At 34.9% G+C, this 25,086-nt stretch overlaps 3 protein-coding genes across 11 annotated transcripts in view; 1 reads left to right on the plus strand and 2 right to left on the minus strand.

Moving 5' to 3' along the window:
- Positions 1 to 571: 571 nt before the first annotated feature.
- LOC127810425 (delta(24)-sterol reductase) lies at positions 572 to 4,555 on the minus strand. 2 transcript variants are annotated; one of them, XM_052349916.1, is made up of 3 exons: positions 4,447 to 4,555; positions 1,698 to 2,967; positions 572 to 1,301 (listed from the first exon to the last, which is right to left on the minus strand). In XM_052349916.1, exons 2-3 carry the CDS (start codon positions 2,943 to 2,945, stop codon positions 846 to 848), a joined length of 1,704 nt encoding a protein of 567 aa, XP_052205876.1. In that variant the 5' UTR covers positions 2,946 to 2,967; positions 4,447 to 4,555; the 3' UTR covers positions 572 to 845. The 2 variants fall into 2 exon arrangements, with proteins under 2 accessions (XP_052205876.1, XP_052205875.1); XM_052349915.1 differs by lacking the exon at positions 4,447 to 4,555 and adding an exon at positions 4,119 to 4,143.
- A 6,774-nt stretch (positions 4,556 to 11,329) lies between these two features.
- Positions 11,330 to 16,482, plus strand: LOC127810540 (eukaryotic initiation factor 4A-3). The gene is made up of 8 exons (XM_052350074.1): positions 11,330 to 11,758; positions 12,717 to 12,957; positions 13,115 to 13,195; positions 13,443 to 13,550; positions 13,669 to 13,788; positions 14,784 to 14,951; positions 15,111 to 15,197; positions 16,036 to 16,482. Exons 1-8 carry the CDS (start codon positions 11,445 to 11,447, stop codon positions 16,147 to 16,149), a joined length of 1,233 nt encoding a protein of 410 aa, XP_052206034.1. The 5' UTR covers positions 11,330 to 11,444; the 3' UTR covers positions 16,150 to 16,482.
- Positions 16,483 to 17,278: 796 nt separating this feature from the next.
- The window catches only part of LOC127809152 (MAP3K epsilon protein kinase 1-like), a 100,606-nt gene continuing 92,798 nt past the window's right edge, over positions 17,279 to 25,086 (minus strand). For all 8 annotated transcript variants that reach the window (XM_052347872.1, XM_052347865.1, XM_052347867.1 and 5 more), the window contains exons 19-24: positions 21,810 to 22,633; positions 20,930 to 21,318; positions 20,707 to 20,841; positions 19,193 to 19,599; positions 18,624 to 18,738; positions 17,279 to 17,891 (exon numbers count right to left, since the gene is read on the minus strand). In XM_052347872.1, the coding sequence (XP_052203832.1) occupies positions 17,715 to 17,891; positions 18,624 to 18,738; positions 19,193 to 19,599; positions 20,707 to 20,841; positions 20,930 to 21,318; positions 21,810 to 22,633 (2,047 nt within the window). In that variant the 3' untranslated portion in view covers positions 17,279 to 17,714. The remainder of the gene's footprint in view (positions 17,892 to 18,623; positions 18,739 to 19,192; positions 19,600 to 20,706; positions 20,842 to 20,929; positions 21,319 to 21,809; positions 22,634 to 25,086) is intronic.

The raw sequence follows: 25,086 nt of genomic DNA on the forward strand, positions 1-25,086 counted from the left end.
ATATATTAAGTCTCATCTCTTCTTCTCCAAACAAATATTTCTGCATAGACTGTTATATCACTGTTCATTTCTACTGAATTAGAAATATTTAAAATATTTTTAACTAAACTGTCAAAAATATATATATTTATTTATTAGAAGGTTAAAAGTTAATCATTATAAACTGGGACTCTCGTGCTGCATAAATAGATACATAACACATAGATAAAAAAAATTAACTGTTTTTTTTTTCCTTTCAAAATTGCTAATTTCAAGCACAGACGCCAGTCACAGAAGCTTTGGTTATACAAGAAAAAAAAAAATATCACAAAAATATATGGAATTTTAATTGTGTTTTCAAATTTAGATTTTCAAAATCTTTCAGTAATCAAATTCTACTTATTAAACTACTTTCAAAACAAAAACTTAGTTTCATATGCTCATTATTAGGTTGGTAAAAACAAAACTATCCGAGCTTTCTTTATTCACTGAGACCCAAGGAGCAATTTTAATTATCGATTGGCCATTCTATTTCTTGGTAGAAAAAGACCAAATTTGGATTTTGCAATATCTACAACAATTGCAAATGGCAGATGGAAAGATCACAGCAGCACTGTATTTTTTTATCCGATTTGGATCGCAACCTACAAGGATTAAGGATTAGCATAAATTCCTAGTTCCAAAACAAGGGGGTTACAACTTGGGCCAGTCACCGGCCATAAAACCATTCAAACAGTCTTAGTTCTAAATTGGAAAAGAAGCCAGCCACCCACAAGAGTGCAACTAGCCAAATTACGGGCAACAGGGGAGAGTAAGAAAGAAAAGAAACCTAACCAGAAAATTCCAGGAGAAGTTCAAAATCGAAATCAATCTGCCGGCTGATCAACTTCTGCATAAGCAGTCTCCAGATGGGCTTGCTCAGCATCTTGCACCTCCTTCTCGGTCTTCCTCCCTTTCTTCGACTTGTAGTACACGCTCATGAAAGTCCCGACAGCTCCATACTTCTTCCTGCAGCGCTCATATAGTCCGGCGTCAAACATCCTCCAGAAGTTCTTCTCTGTTAGCTCAGAAACAGCATACTGTGGCTGATATCCATGGTTCTCAATCAACCAGTTCTCCAGTCGACGAACTGCCTCTGCCCCATCAAATACCTCGCCCCTTAAGACCGGTCCTGGTGTATAGTAAACTCCAACATCTGTGTACATCTGAGCATAATGTGTGTCTCCTTGCCTGCGATGCAGCTCAAATCCAGGTTCGGGATATATCATAGTCTTGAAAGGGAGCTTGTACATTCTGTGTGGGCAGAGCCAGAGCGGATACAGCTACAGAAGCATCAACAATTTATGTTAGTCCAGAACCCAAGCTATAAGAGAAATTTTGAATATTGACACAGGCTTCAAGTTCTTCATTGGAGGCTCGCAAAATTTTGTATCAACCTACATATCTCTACAAAAAGCGTCTTTAGATTAAAAGAGAGTCCCCTTTTTCTTTAAAAGAAAATCTAATTGAAAATTTGAAATGTTAGGTTAAGAAGCAAGTGGAAAATTCTCCAAACTCCCTCGGGAACTTAGACCACCGACCATAGGCTTAGATACCATACCACAATCCTAACAGGTTAATGCAATACAAATAAATATTCAGCAACTAGTGTGCATGCCTGAGCACACAGCGCACGCGCACACACAGACCCCTATAAGATATAATAAAAGACTTCATACCTCCATCTCTTTGTGTACCCACTCGAGAGCATCCCCAACCTTGTAAAGAGGTACAAGCATATCCTGAATGACATGCATCTCATGGTAATAGTTCCTGATGGCTTCACCCTGAGTAGCCTTAAGCAGAGAAACCTTGGGAGGCATAATCCAGCCAAGGAGAAACCTAAACCACCATTGATCAGCAAATGGAAGGATAAGTTTCCCTTCCCAGTACAAACACCTTGTGTGTCTGTGGTAATACTCCCTAGTGGGGATGTACTCCACGAACTCCCCTTTCTTTAGTGCAGTCTGCGCATGTTGGTAGAACCAAGGTTTAAACCACCAACCAACACTGTTAATTACATTCCCCTTCTTCTTAGCCTCTTCTTTAGAGGCATACCTACCCGTCATGCAAACAGCCTCTGTTGGAGAGTAAATCATGGTTTCAACGAAGTCCGGAACCTTTTCAGGATTATCCTGATCTCCATCTCTAGGAGCAAAAGAATCTGAATATGCCTGGGAAATATCTTTCAGATTACCCACTACAGGCTTGTAAGTCAGCCTCATGTACTCTTTGATGGGTATAAGTTTTATCTCGGCAGCAACAAGAAGCCCGAGTGTTCCCTGAGACCATGGTATGGCATAGAAAAGATCAGAATACTCATTGTCCTTTGTAGCTTTTACTAGCTGCCCATTTGCAAGAACAATCTCGTAGGCAACAACAGTATCAGAGAACAAGCCATAAAGATGGGAGCTTCCTTCAATCCCATAGCCATTAATAAGGCCACCAACAGTCAGATCATCAAGCTCAGCAACAACTGCAAGGGAAAGATTCATCGGGACAGTAACCCTGGTTATCTGCCCCATGTTGACCAGAGGCTCAACACGGGCAGTCATTTTCTCTTTGTCAATTTCGAGAATATTTCTGAAGGCAGAAAGATCAACCTCAAAATGCCGAGCACGCTTGTAGTCCACATTTCTCATTCCAACAGCAATCCAGGGTTTCCGAGCTGTGCAGACAAGTCCATCCTTCGATGGGTTCCTCTGTTTGAGGCGTTTCACAACTTTCTCAACATTTTTATCATGTTCCTTTTGACGCTGCTTATAGGACTTCCACTCAGATCTCACATCCCCAAGGTATGTGAGGAAGTACAATGTGAAGGAGATGGGAAGGACAACAAAGATAACCAGAATCCATCGGAACTGGACAAAATAGTCCACCCAAACCTTCTTCCTCTTGGGTCGTAGTGGGGCCTCGAGATCTGACATTGTGTTGAATCAGGATGCTTCACTGCAATGAGGACAGGGAAAAACATGAAATAACAGAATTCATGCTTTTGACATTCAGAAGTACAAAGTCTAGATAAAGGCTATACATAGCTTAAATTTGAAATAAGCAGCATCCATAATCCACAACATGACACCACTGCAGGTAAAATAATAAAAATAATGCTAAGTTGGGTTTGGCACATTGACAAATGGTTTAATTTGTCAGTATTTATCAACAATTACTGACTAATAGAGCAGAAAAAAGGTAAAAGAATCAGATCAAATTCTGCTCTCTCATTCGTCTCAGATATAGTAACATTGAACCATGCAGGGGAACTGGAGTAAAGAATTTTATGGCGCAGATATGACAGGTGAGACGTAAACTAACTGCCCGGCAACAAAACTGAAAACAATCCCTACACCAAGAACCTTAAAGTTGGATCTTGCAGATTTCACAACTAAGCAAATATCCTTAGTTTACATACAAGCATATATGGGATAATTACCTTTTTACCCCTTTGGTTACATGGCTCCCTCTGATTTTAAGGGGTAAAATTAACAACCCTTAACAGTTAAATCTTTGACAGACACATGAACCAAATAAATGTGTCTTAACTTTTTCTTTTTCCTGTCGAATTGTGCCTAATTGTGTCGTACTTTTGAATTAGATGGATCGTGCCTCTGTTGTCAAAAGTTGAAAAGTGTAAAAGTAAAATTAAACGCACGGGAGCGTGGGAATAATCCTGATTAGAAGCATAAATTAACAATCTGTATTCAGGCCCGTTAGTCAAAGGAACGTCGGGTTAAAAAACAATAACCATCGGAAATGATTGGCAAAATGGAACGTCAAAAATTGCACACGTGAAAATCGCAGTTACCCCATCCATACCTACCGAAAAAAAAATTTAAAATAAAAACCGCAAAACCCGATGCGTTTTGAGACCGAATGTCCGAATTCAACCAAAAAATAAAAAAGGAAAGAAAAAGCAGAGAAAAAACACGTTCTCGCTGACGCTGCAAGTTCAGATTAAGAGCAGCACAAACAACTGCAGCCCAGATCTTCACAGATCTGTAAAAGCAAGCGGCAAAAACATTACAGTCGCAAGTCCCGGCACATTGTCGGAAAACAGCGATTCAGAGCCAAATAAGCCCCAAAAGCTTAGAGAAACAAACCCCATTCGCATGGTCCAGATCAGCAACAAACAAGGAATCTGCAAAAAATGCAACGCGAACCAGTACAGAAACGCAAACAAAGGCACAACTCAGCCATGCAACCTACTGAACATGAAGAATTGCACACAGATAACAGATCCATAGATGACGTATCTGCAAGTACTCGCAGCATAAACAAGCACTCAAAAACAAGTTGAATCTGAAAACAAGCCGAAACTGAAGTTGAAAACTCGAATCAAGCAGAGTCAGTTGAGTGAACGGTGAGTGTGGCAGTGAAGAAGAAAGAAGAAACCCTAAGCGAACGAGCGCGCAAGAGAGCGAGAGATACCTGAGACTGAGACGGTAACCCCCAGAGCCAATCCGGAGAGAGACCGCTCAAATGCAAGATTTTATAGACCGAAAATAACTCTCAGAAAGGGAAAGTAATTAATTCCTGATTTTCATCATTACAACTATAAAATATAATTTATAAGATATCTCCCTATTTTTATATAATAATTGCGTTTTATTATTTTTTAAATATTATGATTATGATTGTTAAAAAATAAAATATTACAATTTTGAAAATAATTAACAAACTATTACACTCCACCCCATAATTTTAGTTAGACTGACACGTAACCCCATGGCGTCTATGTTGCATAGAAATGGAAATGAAAAACGTTTCCGATAAGAAACGAAAACATGGAAACGGACGTTTTTCTAAAAAAAAATAGACATAAATAGGGTCCGAAACGAGAATAAAAAACGTTTTCAAAACATTTCGAAAATGGGGAAACGACACCTATGAGATGTTTTTGTGCAACATAGCGTGTGGTTTTGCAACGCAAATAGAATACTGAAATGCAATAATTTAATTTTTTATAAAAGTAAGTTTTTACCTAATAAGTCGTTTTATATTTTCAAAATGTTTCTTGTACTGAAATATCGATAAATAAATAAAAAATTATTTTAAAATTCTTTTTATAAGTTTAAAAATATTTTATCGTCATTTTGTAATAATAAAAAAATATCAAAAACATATTTCTCTTTAGAGATCCGTTTCTAACTCAGTTAGAGATGGAATTCTTTTTTAGATTAAATAATTATTTTTATAATTTTGTATATTTAAAATTATATTAACAAAAATGCCTAATATTTTTTTATTTACATATTTTCCTTCTTTTTATTTTTCATTTTTTAAAAAATATTATTTATTTATTTTCTTTTTTATTTTCATGCAATCGAGATTATTACTAGAAAAGAAAGTCGTAATAGTTTGTTAATTAAACTAAAAACTATAGTAGTTTTATTATTTTTTAAATTTTCTCTAATTTTTTATTGGTTGATGTCAGAATAAATGTATTTATTATAATAGACTCAGCCAAAAAAAATTGTTTAAAATTAAAAAATTATAATAAATATATGTTGTCCGAAAATTTAATATATTTAATATTTATTGACAAATATAAAATATTTTTTATATCTAAGACAAGAGAAACGTCTTATTTATTTGAAACAAAACGTTGTCGATGCTTCAAATCAAGCATATATTATTGATAATTTGTAATTGTCCTCAACTTGTTTGGACTCTACAATAAAAAAAACGATCACGCAAGACAATTATTATACAAATACTTGTAGATAATGAAGATTTGAATGATGTATTAAAATTAATATTAAATATTTAATTTAAATATTGAAATAGTTGCATATGAATTGTTTTACACTTTTATATCGTTATCTTTCTCGTAAAATTTAAACAACTTGAAAATGACGTTTTCAGTGAGTAAATGATTGGATTTTATTTTTAGTGTTTACATAAATTATTGACTTTTTTAATAATTTCTATTAAGTGTATTTAAATATTAAGAATAATTTATTTAAAAATAAGATCCCATTTATTTACATTTTAATTATTATTATGATTAAAAAGTGAATTTTTTAGCACAAAACCCTCCGCTGTGCGTAGAAATCGAGGCCGCATCGCACAGAACAGATTCCAATGGGCTGGCAGTCACGTGACCGGCATCACGTGACTTCTTGGCCAATTATTAAATAGATATTTAGACTTTTTTTTATCTGCTCATTTTATTATGTTTTTAAGGTTTTTTTATTTTAAATCTATACATTTAATATTTTATTAGATAAGTTTTTTTATATATGTTAAATAGTGTTAGTTTATATTTTTTTTCACACCTTTAATTTTATTTTTAAAACATATTTTTTAAAAACTCAAGAGATTATCAATCAATGCATAATTTTAGACTGAAACTGTTTCATTCTCTCTAAAACTCACAATACGATACGTCTTCTATATGAGCAGATAAATAGATGTGTCATAAACCAAATATGAGAGTCTAACTTTTTAAATAGATGTAAATTATCGATAGCTATAAAAAAAAAATTTTGTTTTGAATAATAAAAATAAAAATTAATCGAACATAAAGGCACTTATTTTATAGGTGAATTGTAACATCTTTTTGGATCGAACTTTTGCATACCTTGCTTGCGAACTTTTATTTATTAACCTCTTGGTGAGTTATCTATGTTAACATATTATTTGTGATTACTTGTTCTAGTTCTCATAGTGTTTTAATATGGCAAAATTACTTCTTAATTTTGCTTGTTTTCTCTTGTTATTCACTTTTTCATCAATGGCCGGACTTAAACTATAATAAATATAAATTTTTATAAGAAATAATTTATGAAATTTTTATATATATTAGTTAAAAGACTACTAAGTAAGTTTGTGCAAAATTTTGATTAAACTAAAATAACCGAATTGAAATTGACAGTTTGATTTTTAAATTTGAAATTTATGGTTATTTCAGTTCAATTCGATCTCTTTATTAAATATTGCTATGGATATTTTATATACCACTTTTTATAAGCCAGAAACAATCCAATGGATTGGCCAAACCTCCCGAATCCCAACGGGCCCAAGGTCAAGATCATCAGAGCAAGGTCGCACGATGCCAAAAATCGAGCTCAGACCATGGAACCAATCGAGGTCCCAGCAATGCTTTCAGTTAGCTGGCAAAATTATTCAGTTCGTATAACAAAAAGACCACGGAATGATTGGAGACGATATTCATCTGCCTTATTTGAGGCAAACCAAATCCTTGATAATGCGGAATCCATTTCTGATTTTTAGAAGTGATATGGATATATTGTCTCCATAATATTATCCTCTCATTTTGGATTTTATGAAAATTATAAACACCTCACACTATAAATAGGGGTAAAAAAACTATTATAAAAATATTAAAAAATGATATATTGTTATTCTACCAGAAAAATCAGAGAACAGTCGCGGATTAGGCATCATTGACCGAACCACGTAAAACTTTATTGCGTACAGTTTGTTATCGATCCTATTTTGTTTCTTCTCTTAGCATTCTTGTTTATTCTTTGAACTTGGGTCAACGAATCACGGTCGATTTACTCTGAACGTCGACAAAAATAAATATTTTTGTTAACCAAAATTGACCAATTTAACCTAAATTTTGTACTCACCCTTAATTGTTTTTATTTACTTACACTTTGTTATATTTGATTTTTTTATATTTTATATTTATCTAATTAAATTTAAAAAATATTAATCTATTCAATTTAAACCATTTGTAACTTCAATCAACCTTTATATTTAAAAGTGTCATTTACAGGGTAGCACCAGATGCATGCACAAAACTAATTGGCCCACTTATTAAGTACAAAATTTAAATGATTTGGGGGCAGCTACTTATTGCTTGGCCGCCCAATTATTTATAGCTGTGCCCGCCCGCCCACGAATTTATTCAACCCACGTGCACAAAACTAATTGGCCCACTTATAAATACAAATTTTAAATGATTTGCAGCTGCTGCTCATTGCGTCCGCTATCTCCAACATTCTATTCTTTATTGTATTATTATAAATAATTTATTTTTTATTTTAATTTTATCTCAATAACCGTACATGTTGCAATCAATTTTTCTTTATTTAATTAATTTATTCATAAATTTCAATTTTATCTATTTTACATTGTTTATAATTTTAACTATTATAAAAATTTATTATTTATTTAATAATAAATATGACAATATTATATTTTAAAATAAATTTACTAATATTTTTTAAATATAATTATTTAAGAAAAATATTTGAAATATTTTCATAATTAAATGCAATAATATACAAAATTAATAATCAAATACATAAATCAATAATCACGTACACATACATAAAATCAATAATGAAACACACAAATATAATCAATAGGCTCATACATAAACTCAATAATCAAATACACAAATATACACTATCATTAATCCAATACACAAATAAATACAAAATTCAGAACAAAATCACAAACCAATATGGGATGGACGATGAACAACAAGCGCCCACTATCAGTAGTTTTGCTCGTCATTGTTGCTACCACTTATGTTGGTCGTTGCAACTGTTGGATCTGGTGGTCGATTTCATCTTTCATCGCACTTGCAACTTGTCTTATCTTGTTGTATTTTTCGAATATGTTGTCATCGCGTCTACACCTTTTTTTCTCCCATCAATGTCGTTTTCACCATGTTTGGTTGGCCTGATTTAATGTTGGGGGAGGGGAAGATGGCGAGGATAGCTTGGCAGATTTCGATACATTTGGTGATCAAAATGAGTTTCATCGAATTTTTATCAAATAATTTTGGCGATGACGAGTTCTGTTGGAGGCATCAATCTAGGGTTGGCTCGTTATCTTTAGCATGGCGAGCACAAATAACAAACCCCTTTAGAGATACCCTTAGCCACCCAATTATAGCTATGCCACACATTTTTCAACCCCCACACACAATAAATAAGATATTTTAAAGTAGCATTTGTTAAAATAAACAATATAAGATTATATGAAAATAAAATTGAAATGCTTTTTAAATCAATATATAGAATTGTGAACATAAAGATGGAAATCATTACAATCTTTTTATTAGATTATTTGTTAAATTTTTTGAAATATATTGGAGAACATGTGATTTTTTTTATCTGTAAAGTTTAAGATAAATTTATTTTAAAAAATTAGATAAATTTATCATAATAAGGAAAAGATAAAGCACATTTTTCTAGAATACTTTCTATATCTTATTTTTTTTAATCCATATATTGATTAACAAATATTGTCTAAGAGTTTTGTTAACGAGTGCAACACTCGTTGAGGTATATTTAATGTTTTTTTAAATATTTAAATATTTTTGTTAATTTATCAATTATTTTAAAGTACGATATACTTATTATCAATCAATATAAGTGATAAGAGTAATTAAAACAATAACCTTAAAATAGTGCATTGACGAGTGAAATATTATCTTATTTTTAGGTAAATTAGAGTTGATATATTTATTATCAATCAATATAGGTGATAAGAGTAATTAAAACAATGAACCTTAAAATAGTGCATTGACGCATGAAATATTATCTTATTTTTAGGTAAATTAGATTCGTTATTATTGAAGTTTGATACAAAGACATAATTAGTTTTAATATTTGAGAAATAAGAGATTCTTACCAATTTTACAATTCTAGTTACATTTTTTTCTCTATTATTATTTGTATTTGGACCGTCCAAACCCAATCTTGGCCCTCTCCTTAGGCCCAATCTTGGTCCCCTTTCTGGACCCAGCCTTGGCCCAGCACCAACTTATCGCAGCATAATTGCAATTCCATTGGATATCCACGCGGCCGTCTTAGATCCTGTCCTCATAGCCAGTCCTATCACTTGCAAACACACGACGCATGCATGCAATGGGACATTTTCTCCTTCTATATCAATTAGCTCTCTTCAGAGTCAAAGTATTATCTGACCTCTGACCTATTGATATATTGTCTCTCATTACTCTCTTACTCACTCAATCGTCAGAGTGTTTACAGGCGCCAGTCGTCTCCCAGACTAACCCGTCATCGGAGTCCGCACCTCGCCTTCAATCGTCCTCTTTTGGGTCAAGAAGGAACATCATATATTTATTTCTCATTTTATCTATTCTCATTATACGACAAACTAATTGGAATTTGATTGGTTATTGGTCTCTAGCCATTTTCAACCTAATTCGCCCACCATTGGCGACTTTATTGATATCTTTGAGTTTCTAAGTGTGCATAAAGTTTAAGAAAATGATGTATCTCTAAGAATTAAGTGGATAATGGTTTTAACATTCATAACATTTTTTATGAGCTTTAAAACCTTTTTATTGTGTTATTTGAATGGTTTAATCATTTGACAAATGAAAAAAACAAGAACAAAAGGAAAGATACAGACATCGCCTCAATATATGGTACCATAATCGTGATAAAAGAAATAAAGCGCAATTGCAAGATAGAGATAGAGAGATAGAAATACAGGAATACACAAAAAGGCATAGATAATATAATTTTGGTCATTTAAAAAAAAATTAAATTAACAAATAGGCAAAATTGTATTAAGATTTATATAGTAATAGTATTTTTTATACTTTATCACACATTAAGGTAGTATTTGTCAAAACGAGTAAGATAATATTGTATTAAAATAATGTTAAAATATTTTATGCACCAAGATATGGAATGATCAAAATAAGCTTATGAAATATTATAAAATTTTTATCAAATTATTTGTTAAATTTTTTAAAATGCCTTAGAGGACATATGTGTTGTTTTTTCTTATCTATAAAGTCTAATATATATTTATCTGAAAATGGGAGAGAGATAAATATATTTGAAAAATGTAAAATAAAAAGTCACGTGACTTATTTTTCAATGATCGTTAGATAAATTTAACAAATATATTAAAAATGATAAAAATCTGAAATGATTTTCATATCTTATATTTTTTGATTTATATTTTAGTTAACAAACATTATTTAAGAGCACTATCTCATTTTAGACCAAATCTCAAAGCATTGATATGTGTTACATTTATGTTAATGTGATACAAAATACGGCATAACAAATATTGTCGAAAGTATCATGAATTGTTTCAAATAGAATTTTTGATTACTAAAAATCATTTTCCAACTCGGAATATAACTCAATATATAGATTGATTATTTTAATTTGAATTACACTTTTTTTTTTTGATAATTTGGGCTATCAAATATTTTAAACGCCCTTAACAACTATTTATTTTTATATGTTTTATTAAAAGATATTTAAAATATTTTTTTTATATATTTTATTTATATGTATTGTATATATATATATGTAAAACCTAAAACTTAAATCGGGATTTGGATTTCTGCGTTTTAAGCTTTCAATAACTGGTAGAATCAAAGGAGTCTCGGGTTCTCTCTCTCCTATCAATTAGGGCTTGGTTTGTTTGTGCTTTGGGCGCTTGGAAGGGAGATGGCGACGGCGGTGGTACCGGCGAACAGAGGGCGCGGCGGCGGAAGGATGGCGGAGGAGGACGAGGAGAAGCTGGTGTTCGAGACGAGCAAGGGCGTGGAGCCGATCGTGACATTTGACGAGATGGGGATAAAGGACGATCTGCTCCGGGGGATCTACAACTACGGCTTCGAGAAGCCCTCCGCGATACAGCAGAGGGCGGTGCTTCCCATAATCCAAGGCCGCGATGTCATCGCCCAGGCCCAGTCCGGTACAGGCAAGACCTCCATGATTGCCCTAACTGTTTGCCAGATGGTCGACACCTCCTCCCGAGAGTACGTAAGCCGGAATTTCACTCCCAGAATTACACACACACACACACACACAGCTTCTATATTTCTGTGGTCTAGTAGGGTTCTAGTTCTCTCTCTTGTTATGTAAGTTTAAGGTTTCCATTGAGTATCTGTTTTTGCTGGAGGCCACCTTCATTGTCTTGCTGTAGAATTGTTGCAACAAATATCTTTAGCTTTAATAAGCACTATGTGATAATTCATGATTTAATAGGCGCTGTGGTTAGGTTTAATTTGTTCCATATATCTTCGGAAGAACCGTTAAACTTATGAATACAATGGATGTTTCATTCTCTAAATTCATCGCATATAAACAGTTTCCTGAATTACTGGGCTGTGATACCAAAAATTGAATTATCAAGTCTCATTGTTGTAATATAGCTATTCCATCATAAATGAGAATCTGTGGTATTCTGATGCCCTGTTCTGTCAAGCCTTTGCCGTGTTACATGGATGCTTAGGTGTGTGTATAATCATCACTTCTAAGGACCCCCGTGCATGGCTGAATTTCATAATTGCTAGATAGTGATTGGAAAACAGTTGTGAGGTGAGCTTCATCAAGTGACACATCTGGCGATGATAAGTTGAGAATTCAGAATACTTAATTTTCTTTTGGTGCTCTTTTATGAATGTTAGATGTGTATTGGTATCTTAGATTTTAAAAATGTATAGCTTGAGATATTTTATTGCTACAGCCTACTTGTGAATTTAATTATTTTTGAAGTTGAATATTGTTGTGATTCAGCATTTTATAGACTTAATGACAGTGCGTAATAGTTTTAACTTTTTTCTTTTCCATAATCATATTCTTACTCAATAAGAAACTTCACCTTAGTGGTTGACTGGTATGATATATTACAGTCGCTAGGCAATGTTTGTTTCCCTAAGTGCCAGCCTTTACTGCTTACTAATTTTCATTATTTATTTTTTTGGCCTTTTCCAGGGTCCAAGCATTAATACTGTCACCTACAAGGGAACTGGCATCTCAAACAGAGAAAGTCATATTAGCCCTTGGTAATTTTATTAATATACAGGCCCATGCATGCATTGGAGGTAAAAGCGTGGGCGAAGATATCAGAAAACTAGAATATGGAGTTCACGTGGTGTCTGGAACTCCAGGTAGAGTTTGTGACATGATCAAGCGGAGGACTTTACGGACCAGAGCTATCAAACTGTTGGTTCTTGTGAGTATATGACTTCCTGTCACTATATTGTGTTAGGTTTTATAGTTATTTGTCTAGTTGCTTTCTATATTAACCTTTTATTTTCCTTTACGCCACTTTTTACATATTAAGGTATTCTTGTATGTAATCATTGTCAATATCATTGATCTTCCAACAGGATGAGTCTGATGAGATGTTGAGCAGGGGTTTTAAGGATCAAATTTATGATGTCTATAGATATCTTCCACCAGAGCTTCAAGTAATCACCTCTCTCTCTGTGTGTGTGTGTGTTGATGGTTGCTTATGAATTTTTAATCCTTGTATTGCTTCATGTATTCCTGATCTGCACTCTGGAATTTCATTTTATTATTCATTGGCATGGATGTACTGGTTGTTTGTGCATAATATAAAGACACGATAATACTATTGTTTTCCTAAGTAAGACAAGTATGGTGCCGGTCTTCATGGTTGGGTTGTTGAATTTAAATTTATGATCTCTCTTGCAGGTTGTTTTGATATCTGCTACGCTTCCTAATGAGATTTTGGAGATTACAAGCAAATTTATGACAGATCCTGTTAGAATCCTTGTGAAACGTGATGAGTTGACGCTTGAGGTAATTAATGTTTCTCTTTTTATCAGCTGCCTTTGAGCAATCTAAAAATTTGATTTTCTTTTTCTGCTTCCGTGCTATTGTTTTGTTGTATTTTAACTATATTAGCTCAACATGACAGGGTATCAAGCAATTTTTTGTTGCAGTAGAAAGGGAGGAGTGGAAATTTGATACTCTGTGTGATCTTTATGATACTCTTACCATCACCCAGGCTGTTATTTTCTGCAACACGAAGCGGAAGGTAATATTTTAAGCTTTCTTGTTCATATTACTGAAAATCCATTTACGCTTGCGTATTCCACATGATGGGCCTATGCATACACAACCTGACATGGTTGACAGAAAGTTAATATTTTTGCAGATCTAAATGCACGTGATAGTGTAATAAGTGAGATGTTTACATTTCTAGGCTCTTTTACAGTTGGAATCGTTCATCTTTTGTTTCTAGTGAATATTCTCTTTGGGAAGCAATTTTTTCCCATTGGCTAGAGCTTGAACAGTTCCCAAATGGCGAGCATATTTAGTTTCAAATTCCAATATGTTGTTGTGTCCCCGTGGATATTTCTTTTTCTAACCAAATAACTACTAGTACACCAATTGTAAGTCCTAATACAAGAGTCAAAATAGGAACGAACATATTTGCCAAATCTGAGTCTTCGCATTGAAAATGGATTTGGATGCTTCTGATTTCTCTTTATTCAGTTTTTGGGTGACCTTTTAATTGCATATCTTCAAATTATTATGCTGGTAACTTGTGAAAAAACATTTTATCCAATAATTCTGAACATACAATGAGATGTGTACCATAATTAGCCAAAAATATTTCTCTGCGCATGCATGTAGAAAACTTGGTATTTATGTTGAAAGCTTGTGTTCCTTGTGGTATTTTCAGTCTTTGTTTTTTGGGGCTTCTGTTATTTAGGGCATTGATCTTATTGCCTGTGTTCATATCTTGCATGGCTTTACATCAATCATTATGCAATTTCATGCCAGTGCAACTTGATCAAGAATCTATTTGACTGTTGTAATTTTTGTTCAGTTCTTTCGACAGTTTCTCAGATGCTATGAGCTGTACAGTTTACTTTTCCTCCGTTAGTCTTGGATATCAGTTGTTGTCAATAATTATTCATTTTAGGGAAATGGTTTAATTTTAGCCCTTGACCTGAACCTTGTGGCTTTAGTATTATTTCTATTCAATAACGAGTTTTGGATTTAATGCACTCAATTTTTGGACAGGTTGATTGGCTAACGGAGAAGATGCGTAGCAACAACTTTACTGTCTCTTCAATGCATGGAGATATGCCCCAGAAGGAGAGAGATGCAATTATGTCAGAGTTCCGAGCTGGTGAAACCCGTGTACTGATCACTACAGATGTTTGGGCTAGAGGCCTGGATGTTCAACAGGCAAGTACTTATTTCTGTGTTCTTTATGATCACGGACTAAGTTTGCTTGTATGCCACCTAGAATATGCAATTAAGGCTTGTGACAATGTCAGACAAGTTTTTTGCAGTTTGGTTATGATTGAATCCTTACTCTTTGTTCTCTTCACTTTTTCACTCTAGGTTTCCCTGGTGATCAATTATGACCTTCCAAATAATCGAGAGCTTTACATTCACCGTATTGGGCGGTCTGGACGTTTTGGACGCAAGGTATGTGTTTTAGAATTTGAACTTAGCTCGGGGATGAAACTTCTTAGTGATAGCTTGTCTCCTTGATATTTGTTATGTCTGAATATTGTGATTCATTGCTTCATAGGTTGTTTTGTCATTTCCTTTAGGCTATCTTTGGAATAAGATATTGATGGAAAGAAAAAGGACAAGAAAATGATGTAATTATTATGCAGAACGTTAATTTTCCTTTTCTTTTCTTCTCTTTCCTTGCACAAATCCTAGTTCAAAATGTGGCATAAAGAAACTTTGGTTTGATTATTGTTGCACTTGGTAGAGGATTTGGTGGCCTTGATGTCATCTTATGGTAGCAAATTTAATTGGGTTGAGAAGTAATTTCACTCGTACACTTCTATCATGTGATCCCAATCACAAGAAGACTAAAAGAAAATCTTGTATTGGTCCAGGTATGTATTAAATGTGATTTATTTGATTCTGAGTTGGGGAACAAGGCATGAACTAATTCTCAAATGGCAAGTGTATGCATGCTTCATATGATATATACAAATCTAATATTAGGTTGGGATGGTAGTAAAACATCTCTGCTTGTTGGATATAAAACTACAAAAGCAAATTGGCAAACTACATGTCATAGAAATGTACTGTTAGAAAAGAAAAAACTAAATACAAAATGAAAAACATGCATTAATACATATTATATATATTAGTATGATATATTGTAAAGGATTTGCAGATTGTTCCACTGTCAGTTTGTTTTTTTGCCCAATGTGTGGATTCATGTGTTTACATTGGATGTTTGAAACTATATATGTTAGAATTTGCTGATACTCTTGGAAATGGGCTTATTTATGGTGTGCAGGGTGTTGCGATCAACTTCGTCAAAAGTGATGATATCAAGATTCTGAGAGACATTGAGCAGTATTACAGTACTCAGATTGATGAAATGCCAATGAATGTGGCCGATCTGATATAAGCTTGTTAATTATGCGAGGACAGGATTTGAGTGCGGTTTTTGGACTGCTTGCGTCGCGTGTTTCGCATATGTGATTCGTGCTGGTGGTCTGCAATTACAGGATTTGTAACGAAAGTAGCCGTTTGAATGATATTGCGAGCCTGTGTTGAGTCAGTAGGTTTCTAATGTTGCATTGTGACATAATCTTCTCAAGGGCACAACATGGAAAGTGATCTTGTCATTTAATCCAGTCCAGGTTTGATGTGCCCCACAAATTGTAGAAAGGCATTCTCTCTGTTTTTACTTTCTGACTTGACTTTTTTAACACTTGTGTGCATTTTTTATGTTGATGCCTCTTCTTTCTTATCCAACTTCATATTCATTACGACTCTTCAGAGTTTAAGCAATTGCGGCTGGGCCCAATGTAAATAGTGAATGAATACATCAGAGATAACCAAGCGTACGGGCTGTCTTTAACCATTTTCCATTGAGTGACTCTCATATGTTAAGGGTTTGTGATTTCCTGTTGAGAGCCTAAGGAGCCCAAGGCTATACCATATAGGCCGTATTACCGGATTTGGATTTTAGATCTAAAAAATGGGCAGAGTTTAGGCTTTTCTGATGATGATGTAACAAATTCATGGGGAAAGGCCCCAGCTTACGTATATTCATAATATATGTATATGGATTATATATTTTATGTTAAAACATGCCAATTTTAATTTAGAGAAGTAATAAATATACGTTTATATAGTCTAAGGCCCGGCATGGGCAAAGTCGAGAAAAGAGCACACGTCATAAGACATGTGGTAAGAGCGAAGAGGAATCTCACATAACTTGTACATTAGACAATTTCCTTTTCTTAGTGTTTTCCTTTGTCAATAAATAGTAAATACCATCATGATTGGTCCGAGGTCACCATCAGGTCAGCCTCACGAGCTTCCTTTTCACGGATTTCTGGCTGTGGATCTCTAAGCAAAGCATACAAACTAATAAATGTTCATGATAGTGTCTTACAAAGAATAATTGAAAGTGAGAGAGAGAGAGAGAGAGACCAACCCCTGATTGGAACGGTAGAATTGCGTTTTTATACTGAAAAATTAAAAGTTTTTAAGTCACGAAAATAACTTTAAAAAGATAAGGTTACATATAAATCGACTATCAGAGCGCTCAAAAAGAGGCAAAGTGATGCATTTTTGAAGAATGGTTACAGACAGAGGATGGGGGGGGGGGGGGGGGGGGGGGGGAGAAGAATAGTTATGAAGGTAGCAAGTGTCTTCTGGAGTAAACAAAACGAGCATGTGTAAGTAAACATGCATTACAGCTTCCAATTGCTGCCATATTGGCAGGTTAGCTTTCTCGAGAAAGTAACAAGGACCTTCACACATTGAAGATATCCAGACCAAGGAGGAGGATAATTTCACGTACTTTTTTTACAGATTGAGAACGAGGGAGAGATACAAAAACCACAACCAAATGGGAACAAAAAAAAAGCTGAAGAAAACAAACCAAAAATGAAAGACCACCTCACTATATATCTCCTAAAAACGAAAATATACACGATTGCTATATTTGGACCCCTAAATTTACAAAACAGTGTTTATGTGGAGTGCTTTAAGCAAAGATGTTGCCATCTGTTTCACCAAAACCTGGCCACCAGAGCGCTGTCCATCCCTGCGCTCCTCGATCAAACTCTGAAGTTTATGAGGCAGATCGTTCTCCACAATCAGTTGCTTTGGACGTGGGTGGTGCTCGTACACAGCCTGACACAATGAGCTTTAATTTGAGTTGCAGTAACAACAGCATATACTTCACACAGTAGCTTACAAGAAAATTGGATTAACCAAACTGTAACCAAGACACTTAACAAAAATTATGATTAAAAGATTCACCCTAATTAACGCATTTGCAAGTTATAGAGCGTATATATGTCAATACAAATGCAAGTTGAAGAGCATGCAGAGGCTGCTTATTGTCATAACTTTGATTTTAAAGCATCTTCCACAATATAGTCCAAGAACAGAATGATATCTAATTCACCATAAGTTTAGTGGCTTTACAGATCTAGCCATATAATCCAAAAGATCGACCATCACCACCAAGAGTCCATCTAATCTAGCCCAAATGTTTATGTCTGGGTTCTGTAGGTTACTCATAATTACCAGATACATAACAACTTAAGACAATTGCCTTCTGTAACAAGGAGAGAGAACTTTTCTTAACAAGTTTAACAGAACATTACCAATAAAAAAGAAAATCAGTAACTGAAGGACCGAAAAAGCACATAATGCCAATTTATGTAATTCCACTACCCAGCCTAACCCATAATCTATAATATAAGGCAATAAAATTATGAAGGCAATTAACATGACGAGGGTTATAAAGACATGAAACATTGGAAGAGCACATTATCCTTTCCGGGGTAAAGATTTGTTAATACACAAAGAACAAACACACACTGCACATTATAATACATAGAATGCACATGTTCCCACCTTAATTAGTTTGAGCAGATTGAGACGAGTGATAGCATCCTGGTGGTCAAGCCTTGAAATGAGCAACGGTGTCAAGCCGTTGACAGCTAAAGTTGTATTTATCCTTGATGATTTCCTGTAGGGCAAGAATTCAATGATTAGGTTGATAATTTTCAGTCATGTAGTTAGATTTCTCAATAATAATAAAGTATCTAGAAATGATGTGCTACATAGACAAGCCACCATTCGAAATTTTGAACATCTTGACTTAAAACATCTGGTAGGTCTGAAGCAAATGGTCGCAATTTTCATAAGAAAAACAATTGAGAGCAGGGTTAGTCATCAAGGTTCAATTATGGACAAGAAAAAGAATTATCATCCTCAGAAATGAATTTCTGATCCCAATTTTGCTCACATTACCAATAGCTCGAATGAGCCTGTCCATTCTGCAGTATTGGTCCTTATTGCCAATTCATTATTAACCAAGCATTTTACAGGAAGTAGTTTAACATAAAAAGATTGGAACACACATCCTTTTCAATGAAAGATGAAATAGAATAATATAAAAATAATGATTAAAAAAGCCATACGTGATTATCTTCAAGAAGGGCTCCAATATGTGTACAAAATGTTGTTCTGGACAGCACTGGAAGAACTTGACCAACTTTTGAACTGCCTCCTTCTTCAGTAAAGCTTGTTCTACCTTTCGACTGTCATTATCATGAGCCAAGCAGACAGCAATGGAATCCAATGCTGTTACAGACCATATATCGTCTTCAAGTAGGCTTAGATACACATCCAGTCCACCATGAGCCCTTAATTGCTCTCTTGAATTACGTGATGCATGGGCCATATCACATAGTAGTGGCAATGCATACTGTTTCAGCGGTGAATCTGACATGATAAAATGCATTAAGTGCGGGATAATTCCATTCTCTGCAGCTTGCTCCTGTCTCCTCTTGTTTATTTTGCAGAGATTAAATAGTGCATGGAGGACCTTGATTAAACAAATACCAATCAGGAGCTGATTGTGCAGAATTGTATATACACATCTAAGGAAGAAGCACGCAACCAGAGATATAAACATGCTGCAATCATCCAGTTTTGACTTGAGGAATAGAGAAGAAAGCAGCTGCTTCATTGAACGATTAGCTTCTTCATTTAAATGTGAATAGTAAACAAAACAAGATTGATTGACTACTTGATACAGAAGAATAGAAATAGTTGCAGAAACCTAAGATCTGTAAACAAGGGGACAAGTCAGTCAGGAGATAAGGTTATTCCTACTTCTATAATCTCCTTGGTAATTACAAATGTAGAAGGTTTAAATGATGTAAAAGTAAGACTTGGATTAAAAGTTCCTTATCAATGATATGTTCCACAAATACTTTTTCAAGTAAAAAAGGTCGACATTTCGTGGGCACTCAAAAGAATAAATTGTATGCCTGGATAACAATGTGGTATGGCAAGTGTTGGAATAGTTGGAGACCTTATCTTGTATATTATAGAACAAAAAAAGTGGTCTATTATAGGAAAAGTTTGTCATTGTACACGTCCAAAACCACTGATGCAGCCATTCTTGGTTTTCAAGTTTCACCTTCCAAAGAATGAATGCGATGAAATTATTCAGGAGACTCCAGGAGCAATAAAGAGTCATGCTATACTAAATAAGCAGTAGGAAAGGACACTAAGATGTTTATGCTAAATATGGTGTAACAATTTGGAGTAGAAGGTATCACATCCATAACCAAAAGGATTTCTTCAATGGAGTTCCAAAGGTAAAATAAAAACTTAAGTTTACTATTTTTATTTCTTGCAACTTCAAAACTCAGTTTTTTTAAGAGCATTCTAGGTTATAATCACTAAACACTTGGTCTGCATTGCCTCTTCACAAAAACACATTAATTAAAAAAAAAAAAAAAAAAAAAAAGAGGCAAAGTAAAAGAGAATAAAGAAGGACTAAAAATAGAACAAATATCGCAAAAATCAAGATGAGATCTGATGTTTTAGCTGCTCTTTGCAAAATCACATGGATGATAAACATAGCATGGAGCATCATGATTTGATATTCATGGAAAAAGCATGTAAAGTCAGGAGGGAAAACCTCATGATGTATTTGAGATATAAGAGGGCCTTCTTTGAGGTCAAGGTTTGGGATCAGATATTTAATTGCATCTGCCCGCTGAAGATTCTCCAAACAATGGGGGTCGGTTGAAAGAAGATTAATACACTTCAGCAACTACATATAAGAAGAGCAGCAATATAAAAATGTAGTCAAGAGTTTGACAGCACTAAAATTTATGGCCCCAGCAAAGGTAGTTATATACCTTCAAAAGGATAGGTGGTTCTATCCTGTTGAACATCTGAAAAAGACGACTAAGCAAACTTTGGCTACACATGTAGGATTTCACAGTAGTGTCTGCTCCAGAAAACTCAAGTAGAAGGTCTGCCACTTTTTCAAGATATTCACGGGCAACATCAGCATTAAAAGTAGATACCATATGAGAAAGTAAACCTGATGATGTTGTACTTCCTGGTCTAGCATTTAAAACCCCTGAACCAGAAAGTACACCAGATGCTGTCTGAGATGCAAGTCCAGATGTAGAAGCAGCTCCCTCATTAGATGTTGCTGGTCCTACTTTCTTGTTTACAGCTTTATGGGAAGTTCTAGGCGTGGACTCAACATTTGCATTGTCTCTTCCACGTCCAGTGACCTCTGTGGAAGCATGAATAACAGACACACCTTTAACAGAGAAATATTGCACAAATAGCAAAAAAAAGAAGAACTCATGCAAGGAATGCCAATCTACAATTGGAGATAAAAAAAAAGGGAATAACAAAATGAAGCACTGCTAATCAAAAATGAAATCTCTATAGATGGTTCAATGGAGGTAATAATCCAAACATCATGTTAAATGCGGTTCTCTTTTTTTCCACAAATTTCTTGGAGGGTAAGGTTGCTCCTGTGTGATTTCAAGGTTAGGGGTTTAAGTTGTGAAAACAACTTATTTACAAAACAACCCTCCCTCGACCCCCACAACCCTCCCTCGACCCTCATCCTCACAAAGTGGTGAGCACCACACACAGGTGAAACTTTTTCTCTCCTTTTTTTTTGGGGGGGGGGGGGGGGGAGGGGGGAGTGGGGGCTAGAAACAATCAGTAGTAGAAAGATTATAAAGTATGATGTAGATCAATACAAAAATTTACCTGCAAACTCTGCTATTAAAAAGTCTAGTCCATTTGCTTTCTTGTCATTAGATGCATGTAAAAGAGGCAATATACTTTCATGCCCAGATATATGGCGAACATACTCGAGCTGACCAGAAAAATGTCTTGAAGGGGGTTCCTTCTCCAACAAGCTAAGAAGAGGTCGCACATTCTCTTGCTGAGTGGCTGTCGTAGTGGCAAGCCAATTTGATGCACCATCGTTCAATTTGGGAGCCCTGTCTGTGGATGTTCTATTAGCAACTCGCTGCTGTCTAAGCTCAACTTCTGCTCGTGAAGGATCAATTCTCCACCGGTCTGAATTTTCTCGTTCTTTAGATGATACATTAGAAACTTTGTCCACAGATGTTGACTCTGACAATCTTGAAGCAACTGAAGCTTCTGCATTGCTTGATTGAATCCTATCGCTATCAACAGGGAAGAATCTGGAATCCGGGGAATATGAAATGGATGAACGTGAAGGTTCTTGTGTTCCAGATGATAAGGGATGATCTAAAGTGCCATGCTTAGCTTTGGAGAAATCTGGTTGATCAATTCCATGAGCAGGCATTTCATTCTGAGCAAAAGCAGGATTATTAGGATCCAATGGACCAGAACGAGGCCGCGGAACCACTCCATCTCCTGGAAACCCATTCCCACCAGATATGGAAGCCAGCCGAGTTGCCTCATTTAAACTATATAGAGTGTTGATAAGCCTTAGCAAAATCCCATTCTTTGCAGCTATGCGACAAAAATCATTTCTAGGAGTTGATCGCTGAAGCTTAAAGACCTGCCACATGCCATCAATAGCTAGATGAACCATCTCCCTGGATTCAAGAAAAACAAAATTAATACATCTTTAACGAAAGCTCACCAGGGAATTGGCCAACACAAACCAAAAAAAGCACTGAAGAAGTGGCTTTTTCATCTTGAATTTGAAAGCAGGAAAGAAAATGCATATACATACAGAAACAAATGTTCTACTTGTCTTGCAATTTGCAAGGGAGTCAAACAACAGAAAATTTCCCGACTAATCCAAAAATTCAATCTGCCTGTTTTGCATGCTTCATAAGATGTTTGTGTTTGATTGGATAGTGAGACATTCATAAAGAAAAGGGCTTTAAGTTTACACATAAGAAATATAAATAACAAATATGATTTTCAAGATTATGCCTATATTTGGAAGTAACATAAATTAGCTCTCCAATATCCAGCAATCCGTAGTTCTTTCTCTCAGGACAGATATGTCAGGGATACTAATAATTATCACTAGAGGTTTTGTACATCATAAAAATACTATAGATTGTTGGATGAATCACGGGATTACACATGATTTGGAGGAGAAAGTTTGCAAGCAGCCTTTCCAAGAACATATTGGATTCTCCCCAAGATTAGGGATGTGATCATAATTTAAAATAGTTTCCTAAATCTGTAAAGTTGTATATATAGTTTCCTTGTATATTGTGTAGCATATTTATCTTTCCTTTCATAGAACTTTCCTATAGTGTATCCTTTCATATTTATCTTTCCTTTCATAGAACTTTCCTATAGTGTATCCTTTTCCCTATTAATAGGGAATGTAACCTATTGCTTGAAATATGATTTTGATTTTGAACTTTCTTTCTTTTCATCGATTTCTACACAATATCAGAGCCAACCTAAGGAAGTCCTAAAATTGTTTTTTTTCCTGGCCTTCATTGCCCCCTACTCCGATCTTGTTCTTTCCGGCCTTCATTGCCTTGCTTGCTTCCTATCCTTTCTCAATTAATTATCTCTCTACAGAATGTTGAAGATCACAGAAGCCACATCTCTCATGCCAGCAAAAGAGGCAATACCTATTGAATCTACGAATGGAGGCCCATCTTCTGGTGAGTTGCCCCGCATGCACCAATCATACCGATTGAATGGTGGCAACTACCTCCAATGGTCTCAACTAGTAAGGACCTTTTTGAAGGGAAGGGGGACAATCTCTCACCTCATTGGATCAGCCCCTAAGTCCTTAGATCCTATGTTTGCTGCTTGGGATGTTGAGGACTCCATGTTAATGTTATGGTTGTGGAGTTCAATGCAACTCGAGGTGAGTAAAAATTATATGTTTTTATTTACGGCTAAGGATATATGAGAGGCAGTAAAAAGGACATACTCAAAGGTGCAAGATGCATCTGTCGTTTATGAGATTAAGACCAAGATTAATGGCACAAAACAAGAATCCATGAATGTGACAGATTATTATAACAAGATTAATGGTTTTTGGCTTGAATTGGATCATTACCAAGACATTAAGATAGTATGTAGTGAAGACACTATTATTCTAACCTCAATACTAGAAAGAGACAGAATAGTAGAGTTTTTGGCTAGACTTAATCCTGAATTTGATCAAGGTTAAAGGACAAATCCTTAGCTGAGAAAAACTGCCATCTTTGAATGAGGTTTACTTTATAGTTCGGAGTGAAGAACATAGAATGATTGCCATGTTTAGTGATAATCATAAGGAAGGTTTTGCTATGGTTTCTAATAGAATCCAGGGAGCACGGTCCAAATCGTCTCAAGGCAAGGAGCAGTTCTCTTCGAAACAAAATAAGGAAAGGCATGTGGTGTTGTAATTATAAGAAACCTAGACACACATGCGAGACATGCTTCAAATCGCATGGAAAAGAAGCAGTCTTAAGCAAGATGGGAGGAGGATTCATGGGTTTGCAGGCCAAACAGCCCACAAGAGCTTATCTGACCACTAAAGAAGGAGAAGAAACTGATGGAAAAGAAGTGGCTGCAGACATACCTGATTTAGGAGGACTAAATATTGAGGAGATCAGTAAGTTGAAATCTTTTTTGAAAACCTTTCAAGGGGATTCATGCTCTCTAGCTCAAGCAGGTATATGCTTCAATTCTGAGAATTTTATTGCATCCAAAATACTTAGGAATGAGTTATGGATATTGGACTTCGGAGCTACTGATCATATGACTCCTAACCTAATTTTTTTTGAAACCTATGAACCCTTGAATAGCTCCAGAAACATTACAATTGCCAATGGCCAATTTGTTCCTATTGTTGGTGTGGAAATCAATGAAACCAAGCAAGAGAAATTCTCAATCTAAAATCATATATTAATCCATAGATTACATGCCCTATTAATAGAGAAGAGAAAACACTTATACGAAAGTCTAAGAAAGGAAAAAGAAATATTCTACATAACATACAAGGAAACTATATATACAACAATGATTTAGGAAACATAATCACATCTTAACAGTTGGAAAGAATCCACCATATCTGTAATGA

The sequence above is a fragment of the Diospyros lotus genome, chromosome 9 (genome assembly GCF_014633365.1).
Source record: "Diospyros lotus cultivar Yz01 chromosome 9, ASM1463336v1, whole genome shotgun sequence".
Classification (NCBI taxonomy): Eukaryota; Viridiplantae; Streptophyta; class Magnoliopsida; order Ericales; family Ebenaceae; genus Diospyros; species Diospyros lotus.